We start from the raw sequence: 20,508 nt of genomic DNA, 5'->3' as shown, positions 1-20,508 counted from the left end.
TTCATATGATTATGGATAGTGTTGATAATATTATAAGTAAAGTTCGGTAATTTTTTTCTGAAATTCTAGAGTAAACCTGAATATTCTGAGCGTTTTGTAAATAAGAATATTTTGATTCTAATCAACTGAAAAAAGTATTAGAGTATTAGAAAAAAGTATTGAGTTTTTTTTAAGAAATTGGTTAATCATATTTATTGTTAAACTTATTTGACAAAAATTTTTATTCACTATACCGGTTCTTTATTTTAAAATAACAATTTAATTGTGGGTTAGCAGTAACATTACTTTTAAATTTAAATTAATATTTGGAAAAATGAGGAGAGCTTGAAAAATTTTCCCCTTCGGTTTGGGGGATGATCATGCGCAATCCCTTGTTTCAACCACATCAAAAGAATGTTGATGCAGATTCCGGGAGAAGGAAGATATGACATATTTCTATCTCTGAGCTCTTTCTGATCATTTACCCGTCCATTCATTTACCCATCTCAGAGATATTTCTCACTGTCGTGAATATGTGACATTTTCTCACCATTTTTCCGCCTCCCTTCCACCCACCAATTCCTGGACATTCTCCCAGATATACAAGTAAATTATAGAAAGGGTGAAAAGGAGGTGATGGGTTAGGTTTGAGGTAAAGGATATAAAGTGCTAGAGTTTCGTTTTCACTTCTGCAAGAAATTGGAAATTGAGAATGTGAGACAGTACAGAGCTTAGATGTATATCCAATGTTTTAATGATAAATGAAACCACCTCAAAACCACATCCGGGAAAATTGAAACTTAATTTTGCGAAACACCAAAATTGAATTTCACAGTCGGTGTCGTTGCACCAACGGAATAAGCATGGGAAGCAATCTATTGAGGAAGGAAAAGTTGGGAGGTACGGATGGAGACTGAAGTAATGAAAAACTCCAACATTTAGTCACATCCAAAACATTATGTATCCCCAACATCCATCCACTGATACCCCATGAATATGGGAAAGTTGTGACCCAACATGAGTGGGAGCAGTGGGAGGGTATATGCCTGATGTTGTGCGAATAAAAAGTTGGAGTATTTTGGGGCCATAGGGCCACCAAACAAGAAAACAATGTAAATGGCATGACGCCCGTTATAAACAAATTTATTGATTCTACCTTGGTGTTGGCACTTCTGCTCCTTGTAGAGGACACCCGATGCTGACAACGAAGAAAAACCCAACAATGTACTCTTCCACGGACTACACCAGAGAAAAATCAGCACAAGTGACCGGGTGTGATGGGACTTTGGGAAAAAGGTTACCCGAGACAAAAGGTGGATCCATTTCAACCACTAATTGGAAATTCCATCCAAATACTCGGTATTACATTCCACTTCATGTTTATTTGAGTATCAAATTGGGGTTTTCGGTTGATCCTCTGACAGGAACTTCAAACTTTTGCTCCCCTTCGTTTTATTATCAAAACTCAATCACTGATACCATTTAACATACTCCCAGCTACTCAATACAAACACCCTTTTATACAGAATGTAGTGCTTTCAACAAAATATTTTCTTTTCCAACATTTTCCATCCTCTAAAAAAAGTAAATTGCCAATTTTATCAGAGTCACCAGTATAATTGGAAAATTTGATTTGATTCTTTCTATGCAGTCGTCACATGATTGCCTCTCAAAGAGGTTCAAGTTGTGCTTTGAAAATATAAATTCTAAATTAATAGAAGACAAATAAAGAAAGGGACAGATAATCCTAACCGGCTTATGTAGGTGAGATTCTTAACGTGAGCTAACTCGGAGTGCATGCAAATTCGATTTGATGCTGAAGTAGGGAGACGCCATTCAGTTATCTTGAATCAAATTCGTGAAATTATACAAGTTTTGTATTTGAACCAAAATGTCAAGGATTTGGATGAACTGACAGAAAAGTGTTATATGGGTGAAATGTAGACCAGAATGTTCTCTATAATTCTGCCGTAGAACTTGAACTCATCGATTACTCAGAAGCCAAGATAATCGAGGTTTTTTGTTTCTTAACTCGTTTTTTCATCCAGAGTGCCCCAAGTGTTCATTTGTTGAACTTCAACTAAATCAAAGAATTGTTGTATTTTGCGGGACTTTCCATTTAAACCCCTATTTTAAGTGTCTCGGTGGAGTAGAGGCAGTCAAATTGGCATCTGAGTGATTTCAAAGCGTTATTATGGGAAAAATCAATTTTTTCACACTTAAACAGCAAAATCGGAGTGATAGCGTAGTCTGAGCGGAAAATGATGTATGGACAAAATGTAGAGACAAATGTGCTCTACAATTATGTTGAAGTAATCATCAAAATCGGTTCAGCGACAGTCGAGATAATTGAGGTTATGTGATATTGAAATTGGTTTTTCGACTGTGGCGCCCCTGGTGTTGGTCCCACGAAGTTCAAACATTCTAGAAAGTTTTAGCATTTGGTGATATCTTTCGTTTAAGCCCTCATTCATCAAAATCGGTCACATAGAACCGGAGATATGATTTTTTGAATTTCGTGAACTTTGACCCCTCATATCTCCGGTTCTATTGAAACCACAGCGCACATACGCACCATTTTGGAAACGTCCTAGACTGGACTACAACATACTAAAATTTCATTAACTTGCACAATGCCGTTTTTGAGAAAAGTGACTTTGAATTTCGATGAATTTTGACGCTATCACAGCGCCACCTGTGGTGACTTTTTGAACTTCCATCTGAAAGTGCTCATCGAGACGAAACCAAAAAGGTAAAATTTAGGTCGCTATGTTAATTAGAACCGGAGATAGAGGCCGGTCAATGTTCGAACTTTGACCCCTTATAGCTCGGGTCAGGGGTTTTAGATCGACTTAAGGTTTTTTTTGTTTGATAGGTATAATCAACGGCTACAACATACTAAATTTTCAGCCCGATGCACAATGGAATTTTTGAGTTATTTAACTTTTAAGATTTAAAAATTTTCTTTTTAAAAAAAGCGCCCCTAGCGGTGGTTTTATGAACTTGCGATGTTATAAGGAGAAGTGGCATTTCACGAGAGCTTTCCAAAAAGCCCTCACTTTTTAAATTCTGAAAATTAGAACCGGAGTTATGGCCATTTTAAGATATTTTTTTTGGACTCTTATAGCTCGGGTCAGGGGGGTCGGGGGACCTTAAGTTTGGTATTGATGGAAAGCTCTAAGGCCCAGCTATAACATACTAAAATTTGAGTTCGCTGAATGCCATAGGGGCGGAGCTATTGAGAAAACAAAAAAAGGGGGGTCTTCAAAATGGCGGAAGGAGGGGTGGGGGGTGGGGGGTCTATGCACCAAGTTGCAATTTTCACCCGATATATAACCTTTGCCGAAAACCGCAAGTCGATATCTTTTTTAGTTTAGGAGCTATTAAGCTCCAAAGAGCGGCCGGCCGGGAACGTAAATTAGCCACATATATATTCGTGATCAGAAAGTGCTGAAACACATTTTGGCCAAATTTGAGGTCGATCGGACGACATGAAATTTTGTTAGGATTATAGTAGGTGAGATTGTTAAGAATCTCACCTAATATAAATAAATCAGCATTATATGCAATATCGTAATAACATAAAAAAAGAACTAGTTTTAGTCGAGTCCTGCTCAACACATATGGGAAATTTTTAAAATTTATAATTACAGAAAGGAAGTACATTCCAAAGTTGCAAAATTTTACTATAGTAGGGTGAAAGGAACGTCTATTGACACTTTAAGAACTCGTGTCAGTACCTATTGACACCCTACTCTGTACCATTTATGATATGAAATTTGAACATCTCTGTTTATAGTAAAAGGTATATTACAGAAAAAACGTTATATTACTTATGTTTTACTAAATACATTAAAAAATTTTCAACATTTTGACAAAAGTGTCAATAGGGGTTCCCTGTCGAACAGACGTTCCTCCGACCCTATACAAATTAGGTCATGAAATTGTTGATCTCACTTTACGTTCTTCGCTTAATATTACAATTTTGATCTGAACGAATTAGATCAGATCTAACTAAAAATATAAGGTAAATCTTGAAAGTTTTGCTCATAGGACTTATGCCCTAAACATACTTAAAATTCAAGCCGAGAGACGGCGTAACATAATTACAAAATAATGATTTGACAAAATTTCCATCAGTTTCCAACAAACTAAACCGTTTCTTGGCTTAAGTCGAGAAATGGATTACTTCAAAAACTGATGGAAGTGTAATCTGACCTTTTTTTTCTTATACGGCTTAAGTCGTAAGTGTGTCGCGTTATGTAATTTTCTAAAGATAATATTTATATCAGTAAAACGTAAATTTTTGCACTTGCATATTATCACTTCATGGGTGGTTGATATGAAATATGTTTTATGATGAAAGCGTGAAAGTTATTTGTATTAATCAACCATGACCCTTAGCACAAGACCCTCAACATAATACCACTTCACCAACCGAAGAGAGACAAATGGATTTATAATGAATTTGTAATTGAATGGTGATTTTTATCATAATAATTACCTTATTGTAACACGAGGACATGATTTGAGCTTATTCCTAACTTTGAAAGTATGACTAGCGCATATCCAAATAATTACTGTGGCCATATACAATAAAAATATTCTGATTTCATTTGGTTTCTTGGAGCATTATAATGGAAACTATACTCCACAAATAAAATTTCCAACCAATTTATTATAATTTAGACCGGAAAATGTCTAAGTTACAAAAACTTAAGTTCAAATCTTCCTTAGAAATCAACAAGTTTTTGTCAAAAATAAAAAGTTTTGCAAAAATAAAATTTAGTATATTAATTGAACAGGAAAGCATAAATTTTAAATGGATAAAAAAGCTGTAAAACATTATTGCCAAAAAAATTTATCAAGTTATGAATCATATTGGCAGGTATGATTAAATTATCCAAAATTAATTTAAACATTGAAAAATTTATGTTTTTATTGTCCTGTTGTATATGATTTTTCACTGGTAAATATGAACTAACTAAAAATGTGTAATCTCGATCAAATAATAATCCACTTAGTAACATTTTGCTGTGTGCTCATAATAATGTAACCCCATCTTCCTCTATGACAATTTTAGCAGCATGGTGATAAAATAAAATAGCTTTCTTCAACAACTTGACAAATTCTAACTTTTCACAAAAAAAATACTCTCGAGAGTGTTTGCGTTGTAAATTTGTCATTGGGGTTTTTCTTCTTCATTTTTCTTTCAAGCAATTTAATTTTTTTTTTCCCTGAAACCTCCTGTCGTGCTAAATGATAATAAAATTTACATTGAGTTGAAGAACATATTTGTTATTATGTCTCAACGAAAGGATATAGCACAGACATAGCTTAACATTTGAGAGTAATAAAGTTGAAGTAAAATTTTTATGTGTTTGTGTCCTTTGGATGGGGCCTATCAATCAAATATTAATTTCAATAATGATATAACTCAATTATTTATTGATTCCATTATCATTGAAAATTCAATATATAGAAAATACTTTGAAAGGCATATCACCTATTCCTCCTCCAGAGGTGGAGGTGTTGAAGTGTCTGAACGTTGAAATTGAATCAAAATCACCAGGTATGTTGCTATTGTGCCGAAAAACTTTATTTGATGGAGGCAATGGCAAAGAATGAAGAAATTGTTAGACATTTATTGAAAAACTTTAATAAATGATGGAATTTTGATGTGAAATTTTATGAACTCACCGATGTGATAATTTCCCGATCAATTTTGCACATTCCTAGAGCGCTAAAAGTGAAATATGATTTCTGCACAACGAGCTGACTCCAAAATACTTCCAACTAGAATGGAGAAAACTGTAATGAATTCCTGCCTCTTTTGCTTGGGTAAGGATAAGACTTTAGCATTCCATGGGAGAGGGTGTAAGTGAAGAAAAATGGATGGTACAAACTTTTTCCTTTATGGATGGATCTTTGCAATATCTCTGGATGTCACATACGATTTTCGTTGTTTTCATCGCATGTGTGAGGATACTGTGACATGGCTCTACCACCATCAACAATCTACCGTTATGTACGATGAGCCAGAGTAATTGTACTGTGAAAAAGAGACCCCTTCCATCTTCTAGGATTTCCAGGAGCAGGAAATAAGCTGTCGCCACAACATGCAGAAGACACGATACTAAACTCGTGAGAATTGCAATGCCATACATTGTGGACATGATGTGAACGGCCTGTCCCAGTGATGAGTGAATATCAATGAGATGTTCGAGAATTTCAGCTGATTTTATTGGTGCCACTTGAGCGGCAACTGCAAAATAATATACATACAAGCTCAGAAATTCTACTTTGTTAAACATCCACCCACACGCCACCCACAAAAGGATACAATTTTCACACATATTCCCTAGGCAGTGTTAAATCCAACTAAAGAGGAACTCACTCTTTGCGTTAGTCTCGTCTCGGAAGTAAGCGTTGATTTATCACTATCATAAATATTGCTTGGGAAGAAGCGAAAAAACTAACAGTTTTTATGTCCTTATTGCTCTTTGAGGATATTTAACTCTCTCAGGAAATTCCAGTAAAATGCGCATATGAACGATAATTTCAAGAATCATTTAGTTAGGATTTCATGAAATTTGTATTTCAACATTGAAAATAACTAAGTGTCTTTAACCCTTTAAGGACGATTGGGTCACCACTGACCCAAAAATGAAATTTTGCTACGGTCTTCTAAAGCTGTATTTTTCTCTAAAATGTTAGAAAAAATGATTTTTTTTGACCCTCAATTGTTGACCTTCTCGCCCTTAAAGGGATAAATAAATTAATTAAATTAACCAATTTTTTATATTTTAATACAATTTCTGAAGTTTTGATATAAAATGACTCATGGTGTCTTGTACGTTTTTTCTGTTGCACTGTACAAATCAGTTTATAAAAAAAAAAATGTTATTAAAGTTTTTTTTTGAATTCTTAAAAAAGTGAAACAAAAAAGAACTTTTAAAGTAATAAATCGAGCAATACTTTAGCACTTTTGTTGAAAATAAAATATATTTATATTGTCTGTAATCGATTTTGGGGTGATTTTTAGATGATTTACACCAGTTATAAATCTAGAACTGTGTATGCATGGCTCACAGGCTGTCAGGACTCTTGAAGAAAATTGTGGCGTTTTTAAATAGTAACTATACATTAGAATGTAACTTATAGTGATAGATTTTTATCGAGGATATATATTTATTTTCAATCTGTTAAATGTTTCTGTTTGTAATAGGATCTTGGCAATAATAAGCCGATAGGCTTCAGACCTGCGTATATCAAGTGTAAGGGGTGGGAGGTCAAATTGAAATACATGAAAAACCATTATATGAAAGAGAGTTCATAGAGCGCATTAGTCCTAACGTTTAAAGTTATTTGCTTAGTGATTAAAATGTTATTTTTCTGGTTAGAATCGCAGTTTTAATAAGAAAAAAATATATTTAAAATTAAATATTGGAGGTCAACCGGTATGATTTGTACGATTTAAAATTAAACTTCACTATTATTTTTAAAAAAAAAAAAGTAATTTACTTACTTACTTACTTTAGCCTTAGAAGAACAATTTATAATAAATCACAGAACATCTTTATAACCCCGTTCTCCCCTACTGCTTTATTCTTATTTGTTAAAGACCATAATCAGCACAAACGACAGAAGGTCCTTGCAATTTTAAACATGCTTCTCTATTATAATTATACAAGCCGTTAAGCAGAGAATTTATATCAAAAATCCATGGGATTTAAACCTACCCTCAGACTAAACGCAAATACCACAGCACCTTTTTGAGTTGAATTAAATCAGTCTGGGGAAAAAGTTAAATAGTCCTCCAACCCCCAACTCTCTGCTAAAATTCCAAAATAAATTCCCACTTTCCCACAGATTCAACTCTCTTTGCATGGCATAATTCCACGGAACAAAGCTCAATTGAGTCCCAAACTTGAACACCCCCGGGAGATTTAAGGGTGACTCGCCTGCATCCCTAAAATGTTCCCCCTCGAATATGGAGTACATACTTACTGCCAGTAAGGGTGGTAATTGGTGCTGTGGCCACATTCTTTGTTTTATTGCCTAGATCATCCACGGCTTGGCTCACATTCTGTACAGAGGGGAGTTTCATGCCTCCAATGGGTTTCGTAAGGTGTAATGTGCTCTCGGGAAATACATTTCGCAGCACCTTATTCAAACTGCGGAACCTATCTGCGATTCCGAGGGCCGATTGAGTGAACACCACGTGAAATACCATTAAGACGTAATACAGAGCATACATAGACAAGTAATTCCATACATTTCGCCCTGTATTAAATAAATAATAAATCTTTCATTAGTATATCAGACACGACCGTCTAATATTGATGATGACTGTTGCTTAAATAATCACTATGTGGAGGAAAAGTACTTGTGAGATATCTAGAATAAGAAATAAAACACTTACGTGTATCGACCTTTTTTGACCGCAATTTATCAGCCGTTTCCATCCACACAATTATGTCCACAGTAATTACTATTGTCATAGTTATGAGTGTTACAAAGAGAATTATTAATCCTCGACGTTTCTTCTTTATTCCTTCTGTATAGCTGCTGAGGTAGCTGTCAGCCTGTTTGCAATATAATATTAATATCATAAAATTAATGTAAAATTACAAATTCCAGAAATTATAGCAAATTAGAAATTACATAAAAAATCATTCATCAAATATTAATAAAAAAAAAACGCTTTTCATAAAAATATGGCACGTATAACGAAGCCACTTCCTAAATTGTAAAAGAAAATCCTATAGACTTTTCTGACGTTTAGTGCAAAAAATAAATGACTTTCCTTATTTGAATCTACAACACTATAAAAATTGGCTCAAATCAGGAATACAGACCATCATAAAAATGTTATTCTGGAATTAAAAATATAAACAAAACTGGGGTAATATTGAACAATTTTAAAAAGGGATGGCAAAGAGTCCCAGGCTTCGCGAAATGCTCGAACTCGTGACTTAGATGCTATACTTCAAAAGTACTTTCGCATCATTTACCGTTTACCGGTACATAACCGATTTAAATCGACTCATAAATCACTCAATAGATTCCACGAAATAGTTTAAAGAGTAAATAATAAAAATTATTTTCGAACAAAAGTTACTTATCGGTAAATGACCGGTTCATTACCGGTTCACAATCTATTTGAACCGATTTATAAATCATTCAAAATATTTCCCAAAATACACCTCAGGAGTAATTTAATTGAATTTGGTATAAAAATTATTTATCTGTTATAATTCAAAACCGATTGGAACCGAATCAGTTTTGTCGGAAATTCCAAGACCTTTTCAACGAGCCCAAACATGACCCCATTCGCTTGATAAATACGCTCTCTAGTGGCTTTTTAACTTTTGACATTGAAAACCGGTTATTAAACATATTCAAAAATGAAAAAAAAAATCACACGACGCGTTTTTGAGCAATCCCTTGGCTTCTAGGGCTTGGCATAGTCCACAATTGCTGTGCCATTAAGCTGCAATGGTTCAACCAGCAATGGACAATATTCTTGAATGAACCAGAAGTATTTCGGGCCTTTTGGATCCCGTTTCAATGCTGAAGTATCAGACCACTCTTCGAGCAATCCCAAAAAAAACATAGTTTTGAAGGGAAGGGGAGGGCAAGTCGCTATCTTTAACCGTTTGGCCTCTAGGGCGACAGTCGGACGGACAGACAGACGGACAAACAGCATTCTCAGAAATCGTCTGAAACGTGATAATTTGTTGACAAAAGTGGTCTCCGGGGGCGATGGAAGGTGAAAATTTTGGGAGGGTGAAAAAACCCAGGTATTATATAGACTGCTCTCTCCGTAGAGTTCGAGAAATAAAATTGTGTGTAACTTGATTTTTCAAGAACACGATGAATTTTGGAAATTATCATACGGCTCCTTTACCCTTATACGAGCTTCAGACTTCAGACCTGCGGTTAAGCCATATAGCTTAACCTCACCAATTTTCAATAAAGTAGGTTGTTTTTTGGATATTTCACCCATGATGAAATGTAAAGGGTAAATAATTGATTGAAATTTTGAAAACAATGGCTAAAATCGTTTGTTATTTAGGATTCCGAGATATTTGCAAATGGGCTAAACATCCAGTCTAAAACCCGTCATAGAGAAGAATCACATTGATATTAAAATGCTCGCCGTAGCCTCACCGTATTTCGTTAATTCACGCATTTTCACTGAAATTCTTACGCAAATTTTCCATTACCGTATTACCTTATCTCATACACTGACTGAGAGAAATCCGAAAAAGTTATAATAACATTCCGGAAATGTTTGTTTTACCCTGCAGTATTGATCCGAAATCGGTGTAAATATTACTCTTTTAGATGTATTAAGGGTTAAAGGTATCCTTCTTCATGTTAATTTTACTTAATAAGGCGTAAAATTAACATTAAAAAATGTTGATATATTTTTACACCTAAAAAGTGTTAAACTTATGAGGAAAAAAGTTAATCGCACCCCTATTTTTTTCTGAGTGTACTCGGTAGCACTAGGGTAAAGTGGTACAAGTTGGACAGTGGTACAAGTTGGACAATGGTACAATTTGGACAGGGCTTTTTGTCTTGATAAATTTAGTACTTCATTTTTATTTGTATATTTTTAATGCTTTAGTTTTATAATTTGGTTCCTTGTGCTTAAAAACAAATTTTGTACTGTATTTATCAAGAAAAAAGCCATGTCCAACTTGTACCGGCGAATTGTCCAACTTGTAACACTAATTCCAAATTATATCACTTTACCCTAAGTGAAAATAATATAAGAAAATTGAAGAAATAAAACGAAAATTCGATAAACGGTGAGCAAAAAAACTAAGAGAAATTAATCGTGCAGTTTTTTTGCTCACTGTTTATCGCATTTTCGTTTTATTTCTTCAATTTTCTTATATTATTTTCACTTAGTATTTAATAAAAAAAAAACCATATAAATCTTCACTGTAATGGTGCTATCACATTAGGATTTTTAACAATTTAATTTTAAATTGAACTCAGCAAATTGATACATGTTCAATAAAAATATGTCTCAAGGTAAAAGGAAGAGATTGTGGGCTAGAAAATGGATCCAAAAGAGAGGTCTGCCCACGGATTCATTGGAAAAATGTATGATGATATCGCAACTGGTGATTTTTTTGAACACAACAATTTTCTTCGTATGGCTACTGAAGAATTTGAGGAACTATACTTCACATAGTTGGACCTCATTTGCAGAAAGAAACATCGAAAATGAGGGTGCCTATATCGCCAATAAAATTGGAATAATTGAGCAATTTTAACATTTTTATTTGCTTAGTTGAAATAAATTTGAGCAATCACAATTATGCTATTTTAGCATATTTTAACATGTTTTGGTGGGCCAAGTATTAGTTTATATCAATAAATAAGCGAAAATCTATTAATTCAAATGATTTTTAATGCAAAATAACGCATAGGAACAATTCATCTGAAAATTAAATTGAATTTACAAATTGAAAAAAATACTAGTGTGATAGTACGGTAAGTGTTTAAAATTAAAAAAAAATATTATTTGTATCTTTTTTAAATATGACTTTTAATGGCTTCTCCGAAGACTTTACACCCTATTTTCCATCCCTCTTTTGAAACAAGTCTCTATCGATAGCTGAGCATTTTATCATTTCTTGTGATACCTATATAAATGCTTATAGTAAGCTTAATAAATTGCACAATAATAAAGGAATTTCTGTGGTTTATATCATTTTCATTCTGAATGCTCCAATTAATTGAGTAAAGTGACTGAAGGAATCCAAAGAGGATATTCTGAGAGGAATAGCTTAAGTGGGCTGGGTATACACTTACCTCACGGAGAATGTGGTTGAATTTTCTTGTCCTTGCAAGACCAAAGAGACCACAAAGTACACCGGATGTGGAGGCAGCCGCAATAATAGAAATATCCAAAGTAGTGACTACTCTCGAAGTTGCCGTCTTCATACTGTTAATGACGTATTTTTCCATCATTACACCCACATAGTTTAAGAAAGAGGCATGACAAGAGAGAAAATAATAAAACTTATCTCGCTGTATGTCTTGAGAAAGTCTCGGGGAAATGAAGTCATTTCCGAATATTAAGATTCTCTCTGACACACGTTAATGGGAAGAGTTCTATCGAGCACTTTATTATGTCGTGCCATAAGACGATGTCGGGATGATAATAGCGGGATGGCGATATAAGGTGATGAAAGAGAAGTTGAGGGTGGAAACTTACCGAACGGGTCTCTTCGAAGTCATGTCATAATGAATTCCATAGAATGTTAAAATATCTGTTGGAGGGAAAATGATGTCAATTGTGTGGCATCTTATAGCATCACAATCACATTTTTTCTTCTTATATCTTCGGAACAAAAAAAATCACTGCCTTAGTGCGGGGGATGGAAACTTTACCTGCTGTAAAAATAACGAGTATGGTATATATATACCATGTATTTCCTTTGCTATAGTCAATAATATGCCCTTTGGCATTGCGTATTATTTGGTATGGGGCCAAGCCAAAAAATCGGCTCACGTAAAAAATTGCTGTCGTTGTTTTAGAGATTTCCATGGTGTTTCCTCTCAGTTGAAAGTGTTGAATAAAAAATCATTGTTATCCATCAGACTGTTTCATTCAAAATTTACCACCCACTTCACCTCACAAATGTCTATACTTTTAGTGCACAATTCCCTAGAGATTTCTCCCAACACCTTCCGTACCTTGGCAATGTTTCAATCTGCTCACGAAAAAATATTCACAAAAACCACAGAAAATCAACTGAAAGGTAACACTTTCCTTGCATGGCTTTTATATTCCAAACATAGCCGATTTTTTTGCAGATATAAATACCACAGATTGTATCTAATTTTTTCGTTGTTTTTAAACAAATGCTTTTTTCCCACTTGAAGTTTAAACGCACTGTTTATCATTTACGGTGATAAAAAATGCACTTCATGTTAAAACGCAATTTGTAACCCTCTCTATATGGTGAATGGGTCAATAAATTTTCCCATGATCTGTTATTGTCGATAGAAACAACGTTCTGAGCAGAGAAATAAAAATCTACGTGGCTATTTTGATAAAATAGTGTTCTATATAGTTTATAGTTTAATATTGTATGAATTATTTTGTGGAAATAGAATCAGTCACGTTTATTTGTTGACAAGCACATTTTTTGCTGAATTGGATTGTGCTTGGCTTTAGAAGAAAAATATAGTTTTAACGATTTAGAATATTTTATTTTCACTATGAAAATAAAAATTCCAATGAATTTTTAATATTGTTATTTACTTTGGAAAAGTTATGAATTCCGATTTCTCAATATAAAATTGAAAACTGATTGAAAATATAACAATCATTTAAAGAACTTTATACAGATAAAATATCTTGCATTGACACTATATAACTGAAACGTGTCTATTAAATCCGCACATATATTTTTTTCAAGCTTTTAAAAAATTTAAATAAAACACTAGTCGCAATTTTTTTACCCTTTTTTGGCTGTTGATTTTAACAAATATCAACATCAATTAAACCGATAAAAAATTTACAAATGTGAAAGCATTTATTTATCCCCCAAATTTATTTGTTCTATATTCTTCCTATCCTACATTTTTTATCTTATGTCCTCTACTCACCAGAGGAATTTATGTCCATATTGAAGAAATTCCCTACGGTTGTAGGAAAAACTCTTCAAATTTTTCCTACAGAAGTGTAGAAAATTTGTTTCAATATGTATATAAATTTATCTAATGTGTAGAGGACATTACTCTAATTGTTTTATTAAAATTTCCACACTCGTATTTACAGATAATTCTTTATTTTAATACAAATTACTGTACCGTTCGCAAAAGCAATAGATATTGGCACATATGTTTCTAGCAATTATTTTGCACAGAATTTGGAACAGCAATGATATTTGCATCACAATCACAATACAAAATTCAATGACGATTTCGTAAAAAAGACTAAAAACGTTGTAAACATTTTATGGCATAGAAATGTTTCACTAAATTAAAGAAAATCAATATCACGGCCCTATAAGAACGGAAAAGTATAAACAAAAAATTATCGTCTTATGACCAGCGCACAATAACTTTTGTTTGTAAACATGTTTTTAAAATTTCCCATGAGAATGAGCGAGATGACTAGATCGAGATCTCGAGATCATGATCTTTGAATATTCATCATGATTTTGTTCATGTTTATCAAATTTTTGTTTATTTATATTTGCTTTAGATTTTTTTGTTTAATCAATAAAGATTTCTTGGTAGTAAACTTAAACACAAAAAGGATATTCATTTAACATTTAGGCATTTTCAAGAAATTATATTTTTTTAAATCCTTGTTCGCTGTAATATTTCCAAAGGTTTCTTCCCTTAATCTATTTTTAATTTAAGATGATGGAGTAAGCTCAATTATTTATTGCCAGAGACTCTTCGAGCGTTGTTTATTAATTTATGTAACAATATTTGAGTTTTGGCATCACAAAAATTGAGAGAAAATCACATATATTACTAAAATATTCCAGTAGTTCGATTTCCCGATTTTAAGGTCCCATATTACCTTCATTTTGATTTTGACATGGGGTAACTGGAAACTTGAAAAAATTCTATTCTAGTCATTTTGCTCTCCCAAAAATTCTGCAATAACTACAATATCAAAAATATCTATCTTTGTTAATACTTAAAATTTAAAGTCATAAAGTAGGTACTTATTTACATTTCTATCATTCGGAAATACTTCATGGTTGAGCCAGTTTGAACAGTATTTCTTTACAATAGTCATTAAAAAACTAATTTGGTAAGTAAGTAAAAAAAATAATTAAGAAAAGGAAAACTTTATTTCTTATTGCTCAAAAATTCGAAAAATAGTAAAATCTTCTCTAGTTTTATGCATTATACACCATCTTGTTGACTTAAATATGATCTATGTCCACAATGTATAGTTATTTCTTATCTCTTTTACAGTGTTAACTGATCAAAGAGGAATATTTAACAGAATAAGAAAGTAAAGGAGTTGATCTCCCTCCGGATGCATCAGGGGGTGCAATCTTTTCAGGATAGGAAAATACAAAATTCTTTTCAAAGCTTTCGATGCTTCAACGCACCTTTCTCAGTGGTCAAATCTGTGATATGCATCTGAAATTCCGTCCACACATGTCTATCCACTACTCAAAATGAAGACTTACAGGCAAATTTGGGAATTCGTCGCGGGTGCTTCTTCTTAGACATTGATCTGAGGCCAAAGCGTCGTCGAAAGCATTGGCAAAGAATTTTGTTCTTTTATTTTCATTTTCAAGTTCATCTCCTTGACTTTCTTATGCTATTGCTGTCGTCAGTAATATACCAAAAATTTAACAAAATATCTACCATTTCAACAATTTTAATTATTTTAATGTCCAATTTAAAGTATTAATCTGATCTAACTGATAATTTACTAAAAAAAATATTTATTCCAAATTTTATCAACAAAGGTTGCACTTTGAAAAGTATTTTCGTAAATTTGACTATTGAAAAATAAATTTAATCAGGGGATAATGTAATCAGCAGATATTAAATTATTTATCAACTGCCTTAGTTGAGAAATTTTGATGATTAACTTAGATTTTTTTACAGACAAAAATTATTTTATTTAGTGACCAAGTTGCTTTTACAGAATTTTATGAAGATATTTTGAAAATTCGAGGTATACAATAATGTGGATATACCTAACCGTCTTTGAAAATCAAAATACTCTTTTTAGACTTTCCTCAAATCCGAAATTCTAAACTCCTAGAACGCAATATTCTTCATAAGAAATACAATTTTTCACTCGTAATTTCTGCCATTCATGTGAGAAAAAAAATTGATAGTGTGTGAGGAATATCCTTTTTGAATGATCATTTGATGGAAACTGCAACTATTGGTGAATATCCTAAAGCATTTCATTAATATTCATTCATCTCTGCTTCTTCTTCTGAATTCTCATGAAAACCTCATGCATTTCAATTTGGGGATGAATGATATTTCATTTCTATCTGCAGTCACTTCTAAATCTGTTCCTAAGTCACTGCCAATGTTATTTTCCGCACATAATTTCCATGTTGTGAGCATGTGATGAATGGAGGCGAGTGCCCTTCCAGGGTCCCTTCCCATCCTCGTTAATTCCATTTTGGAGTTGATTCAATGAATTTATATCCATCAAGCTCGAAGGATTTGATATGGGAGAATTTCCATCTGCATTAGATTCCGCACAGTAGACAATAAAGGTCCTCATACCAAGAACACCTAACAGTGACTGATGGTGGAGGCCTTTGCTCTCCGCCTCAATCATCCCCACACAGCATAAGAGATGACGAATGAATAGTGAAATGCTATAGTGAAAAAAGTGCTTAATGAAATTTCAGGAGCGAGAGAAAAAGAAGCTTCATATGGAGGGAATAGACAATGGGACAAATTTTAATTATTTGCGTGACAGTGTCTGATTTTTTCTTTAGTATTCACTCCACGGCAAAGAGTCCTCACTGCGTCAGAGATTGGGGGGATGGTACTTGTGGTTAAAATATCAAGTACTGACTGGGTAATCAGTTGTTTCTGACAACAACAGAATAATTATATTTCGAAACCACCATTGTTATGGAGGAACTAGAGGAAGTGACTCATATTAAGCCCCACTCTAATTCTCGCTGAACTGTGGGGTTCTAATGAGGGTTCATGAGATTTCACGGAGTAAACACAGTAAATGACTGAAACAATACAACCAAAATCACTTTTGCCTTCAATCAAACATACCCCAGCACTATAATGCTCTTGGTTTTAGCACCTCTTCTATTGGCTATAAAAAAGAGCATGGTACACAAACCAACTGATTGGAAATCAATTTTCCGCCCGATCATGAATATTATTACAAGGTGAGAATGGTGAGAATCACAAAAATACTATTTATATGACACATTAAAGCCATAAATTTGATGATAAAAATAGCAGACAATACATAAATCGAATCCAAAATTATCCACTACCTAATAAAATTAATCAAACCCTGGGATATTGTTTACTATATATGGGGCCATCACACCAAATCACCTATTCTGCAAATATTCATTAAGTTTGGCTCAGATAATTGTATTTGGAATAAATTAAACAATTATCACGTGATTAATTAAAAGCCATGAGGCTGGTGAATAAAGTTAAAGTGTGACAAATGTTCCCTGGCCAATCAAAATCTAATATACATCTCTGGCATAGGACTGTGTTATTTTCCGAAAAGATTATACAATTAAAGACATACTTCGTGTGTATCACTTGAGTTGTAAGAGAGAATGGGGAAAACTCCAATGCACGTTGTGCAGATGACATGAAAATCATGAAAACCCAACAACCTCATACCAACGTCTCCCCAGTGTGTCTCCAGCAGGAGAGAAAATCATGAGAACCAAACCAAGTGTGTGCTCTCTGGTTAAATATTTCACCAATCTATTCAATGTACTATAAACTTTCATTGTTATTCAACACACTATCTTACTATTCCTGCAATTTAGATAATATTGAAGTGTATCTGGGTACTGTGGAAACAGGTAAGATACCTTTGTCACTTCACATAAGTCGAAATGGATGGCTTGGTAAATTAATGTAGTTAATGGGATAACTGAAACGTTACATTAATTAAAAATTTCATTATAATGAGCTGCTTTCCAACAGATGAAGACTGCAATTTCTAACCCATCTCATATGCTTGCATCATGAGGTTATTTTTAATCGTGAAATATAAAAATTATAAACTAAATTTCAGTCCAATTATGCGATCAATGATTGGTCAGAGCTCAAAACCATTCAAAGCTCCCAAAGCTTTTCCGAATCAGATAACGTGATTGGTTTAAGCTCACCACAGCAAAACAATCTCACTTACTCTTCTAATCATCACAAAATACCATGTCCTTCGATCGGGCTCAAACTTTGCCAAAATGTGTTTCGCAATTCACTAAACAAGAGTATGGCAAAAAACGTTCCCGGGGGCGAACAGCCATCCAACCCATATCTCGAAGTTACTATCTCTCAAACTAAAAGAAATATTTATCTTTTATAGATTTAGTAATGGGGTGAAAATTGCAACTTGGTGCACTAAATTTCCACGCCCGACCCTTCCTACCGCCATTTTGTAGTCCCCATTTTTGTTGCCTCAACACATCCGCATCTGCAATGGGATTGATCGAGTTTGAATTTCGAATTTTAGTCCAGCTACACCTTTCTATTAAAAAAAAAAAACTCAAACCTCACTGACCCCTTTGACCTGAGCTATATAAAAAATAGTAGTTTCTGTTCTGATTTATCAGAATTATATCATAAGGTGCAATTTATAAAGACCTCATGATTTTCTACATCTACTTCTAACATCCGTAGTTCGTAAAACCTAGAGATAAGTGCATAAACCCTAAAGCTAGGAGAGGAGCGCTATTGTTGAAAAGAAAATTTTCTAATTTAAACTTAGAAAATTAGAACTTCGAATCGTGTGGCATGGATCGGGCTTAAATTATATAGCATGATGCAACTGTTCTTTATATTTATCAAACAAATAAAATAAATCCCTCGGACACCCCTGAAATAAGTAAAAAAATTAATTTATCTTCATTTAATCTTGGCTTCTAGGACTTGGCATAGTTCACAATTGCTGTGCTATCAAGCTGCAATGGTTCAACCAGCAATGGACTATATATTCCTGAATAAACCGGAAGTATTTCGGGCCTTCTGGATCCCGTTTCAACGCTGAAGTATCAGACAAAAAATATGTTGTTTGAAGGTTATCAGATAGGCGAGGGAACCTCTGGCCAAAAAAAACGGGTTCGAAAACAAATATCCTCAATTATCTATGCTACTGAGTCACCGATAAGTCCAAATACTGATGATACATCATCTTTCTGTCAGTTTAATTCTATCCTATATGTATTCTTTTATCGTACTACATTACCTAACTTCAGCTCTAAATTGAATTAGCATACATTGCGAGTTAACTCAGGTTGAAAATCACACCTACAATAAGCTGATTTAGGCTTATCACTAGCACTTTTATCTGATTAAATATTTAATTGCATGCCATTAATGCTTTATGTTTTAAAATTGGTTGGCGAAAATTTTATGATTAAATTTGCAAGAGGATAAAACACTCTGAAAAAATCGTGGATATATTCCGCATTATTGTTTGAAATTTTTGATTTTTTGCTATGTAAAAGTAGAAAAAAATCATTAAAATTAAATAGTATGATACCATAAAAAAGCAATATTATTATAATAATAAATATTGGAATTAAGCGTATTCTATTTATGTAAATATTGAAATTTAACTCTTAACCCTTTAACGACGAGACAGTTTTCACTGACCGAAAATTAGCAATAAAAATGAAACCGATAAATAAAACTTGTGAAGCGTTTTACGTCTAAACTTTGCAAAGCCAACAGTCTGATTTGGTGTATTTTTTGTCTCTATGAATGATAGGGACAAAAATAGCTCAAAAATTTAAATAATTTCCCTGACGATACCAATGACAGATAATTTTCACTTTAATGAAAAATATAATGTTTGAGTATTGTAGTTTCTTATATCAAAACAGTTTTACTTAAAAAAAATTGGTAGTATAAAAAATAATTAAAATAAATTTTCTATATGAGTATTTAAAAATTCGTCATTTTTGAGCTTAAAAATTTACTATTTAGCAAATAACTGGAGACTTACAAAAAATATCCTAAATTTCTTCAACCTTCTACTTTACAATTATTATGTACTAACATCAGAAAAAAATAACTTTGGGTAGTCAGGAAAAATTATTTTCTTTATGGGACACCGGTGTTTCAATCGTCCTTAAAGGGTTAAAATCCAAAGTAGCATTTTACGTTAATTTCTCTCTTCTGAGCGAAAAACTTTTAGAACAACAAATTCAGTTATATAAAGATAATTTTTTTGGTTTTATTTTTCTTTTTCTATTAAAAGAATATTAAAATATGAAATAATGAAAAACCCGGTTATGAACCGGTAATGAACAGGTTGAATCGATGAATCGATTGAGAATCGGTCCACGGTAAATGATGCGAAATATACTTTTCAGATTTAAAGTTATGAGTTCGAGCACTTCGCAAAACCTAGGATACTTTTCCATCACCCCTTTTTACCAAAGACTTATAGAACCATACTTTAACCAACACCATAAAATTAAGGACATACAGAAAAAATAAGTAAAGCCATACCTTAAGTAAGTTTAAATTTAAACATATTTATCATAAGATAAAATAAAATGAACACCAAAATCTAAACTAGACGGATTGAAAAATATTATTATTATTATATTCTACCAACTTTTAATCCATCTGTAAATTATATTTGCAAAAAGGATCTGTTGATATTTATGTCTATATGGGCTAGGGGGAGGTGGGGCAACTTTGAGCTGTGGGGCTACAATTTTTTCGCATATTTCTAATGGAAACTGGGTTCTAACATGAAGTAATTTGGATAGACAAAATAATTATGGATCTAAATAAAATAATTGTAAGAAT

The 20,508-nt window shown here is 33.1% G+C and overlaps 1 protein-coding gene across 1 annotated transcript; it reads right to left on the bottom strand.

The window, feature by feature from the left end:
• Positions 1–5,412: 5,412 nt before the first annotated feature.
• LOC129805282 (gustatory receptor for sugar taste 43a) lies at positions 5,413–13,030 on the bottom strand. Its single transcript, XM_055853100.1, has 8 exons — positions 12,400–13,030; positions 12,224–12,278; positions 11,818–11,950; positions 8,405–8,567; positions 7,990–8,265; positions 5,886–6,244; positions 5,680–5,775; positions 5,413–5,575 (listed from the first exon to the last, which is right to left on the bottom strand). The coding sequence occupies exons 1-8, from the start codon at positions 12,554–12,556 to the stop codon at positions 5,486–5,488; spliced, it is 1,329 nt and encodes a 442-aa protein (XP_055709075.1). The 5' UTR covers positions 12,557–13,030; the 3' UTR covers positions 5,413–5,485.
• Between the last annotated feature and the right edge of the window lie 7,478 nt (positions 13,031–20,508).

This window comes from Phlebotomus papatasi, chromosome 1, assembly GCF_024763615.1.
Source record: "Phlebotomus papatasi isolate M1 chromosome 1, Ppap_2.1, whole genome shotgun sequence".
NCBI lineage: Eukaryota > Metazoa > Arthropoda > Insecta > Diptera > Psychodidae > Phlebotomus > Phlebotomus papatasi.
The sequence above is the reverse complement of the archived record's forward strand: the minus strand, read 5'-3'. Positions and strand labels throughout refer to the sequence as shown.

What these genes read in the sequence shown, in the direction of transcription:
- LOC129805282 (XM_055853100.1), bottom strand. Translation starts at nt 12,556, where the DNA reads ATGGAAATCTCTAAAACAACGACAGCAATTTTTTACGTGAGCCGATTT. An exon ending in TCAACCACATTCTCCGTGAG is followed by an intron (nt 8,568 to 11,817) that starts GTAAGTGTATAC and finishes TATTGCAAACAG; the next exon opens with GCTGACAGCTACCTCAGCAG. An exon ending in ATCCATCCATAAAGGAAAAA is followed by an intron (nt 5,776 to 5,885) that starts GTTTGTACCATC and finishes TCTCCATTCTAG; the next exon opens with TTGGAAGTATTTTGGAGTCA.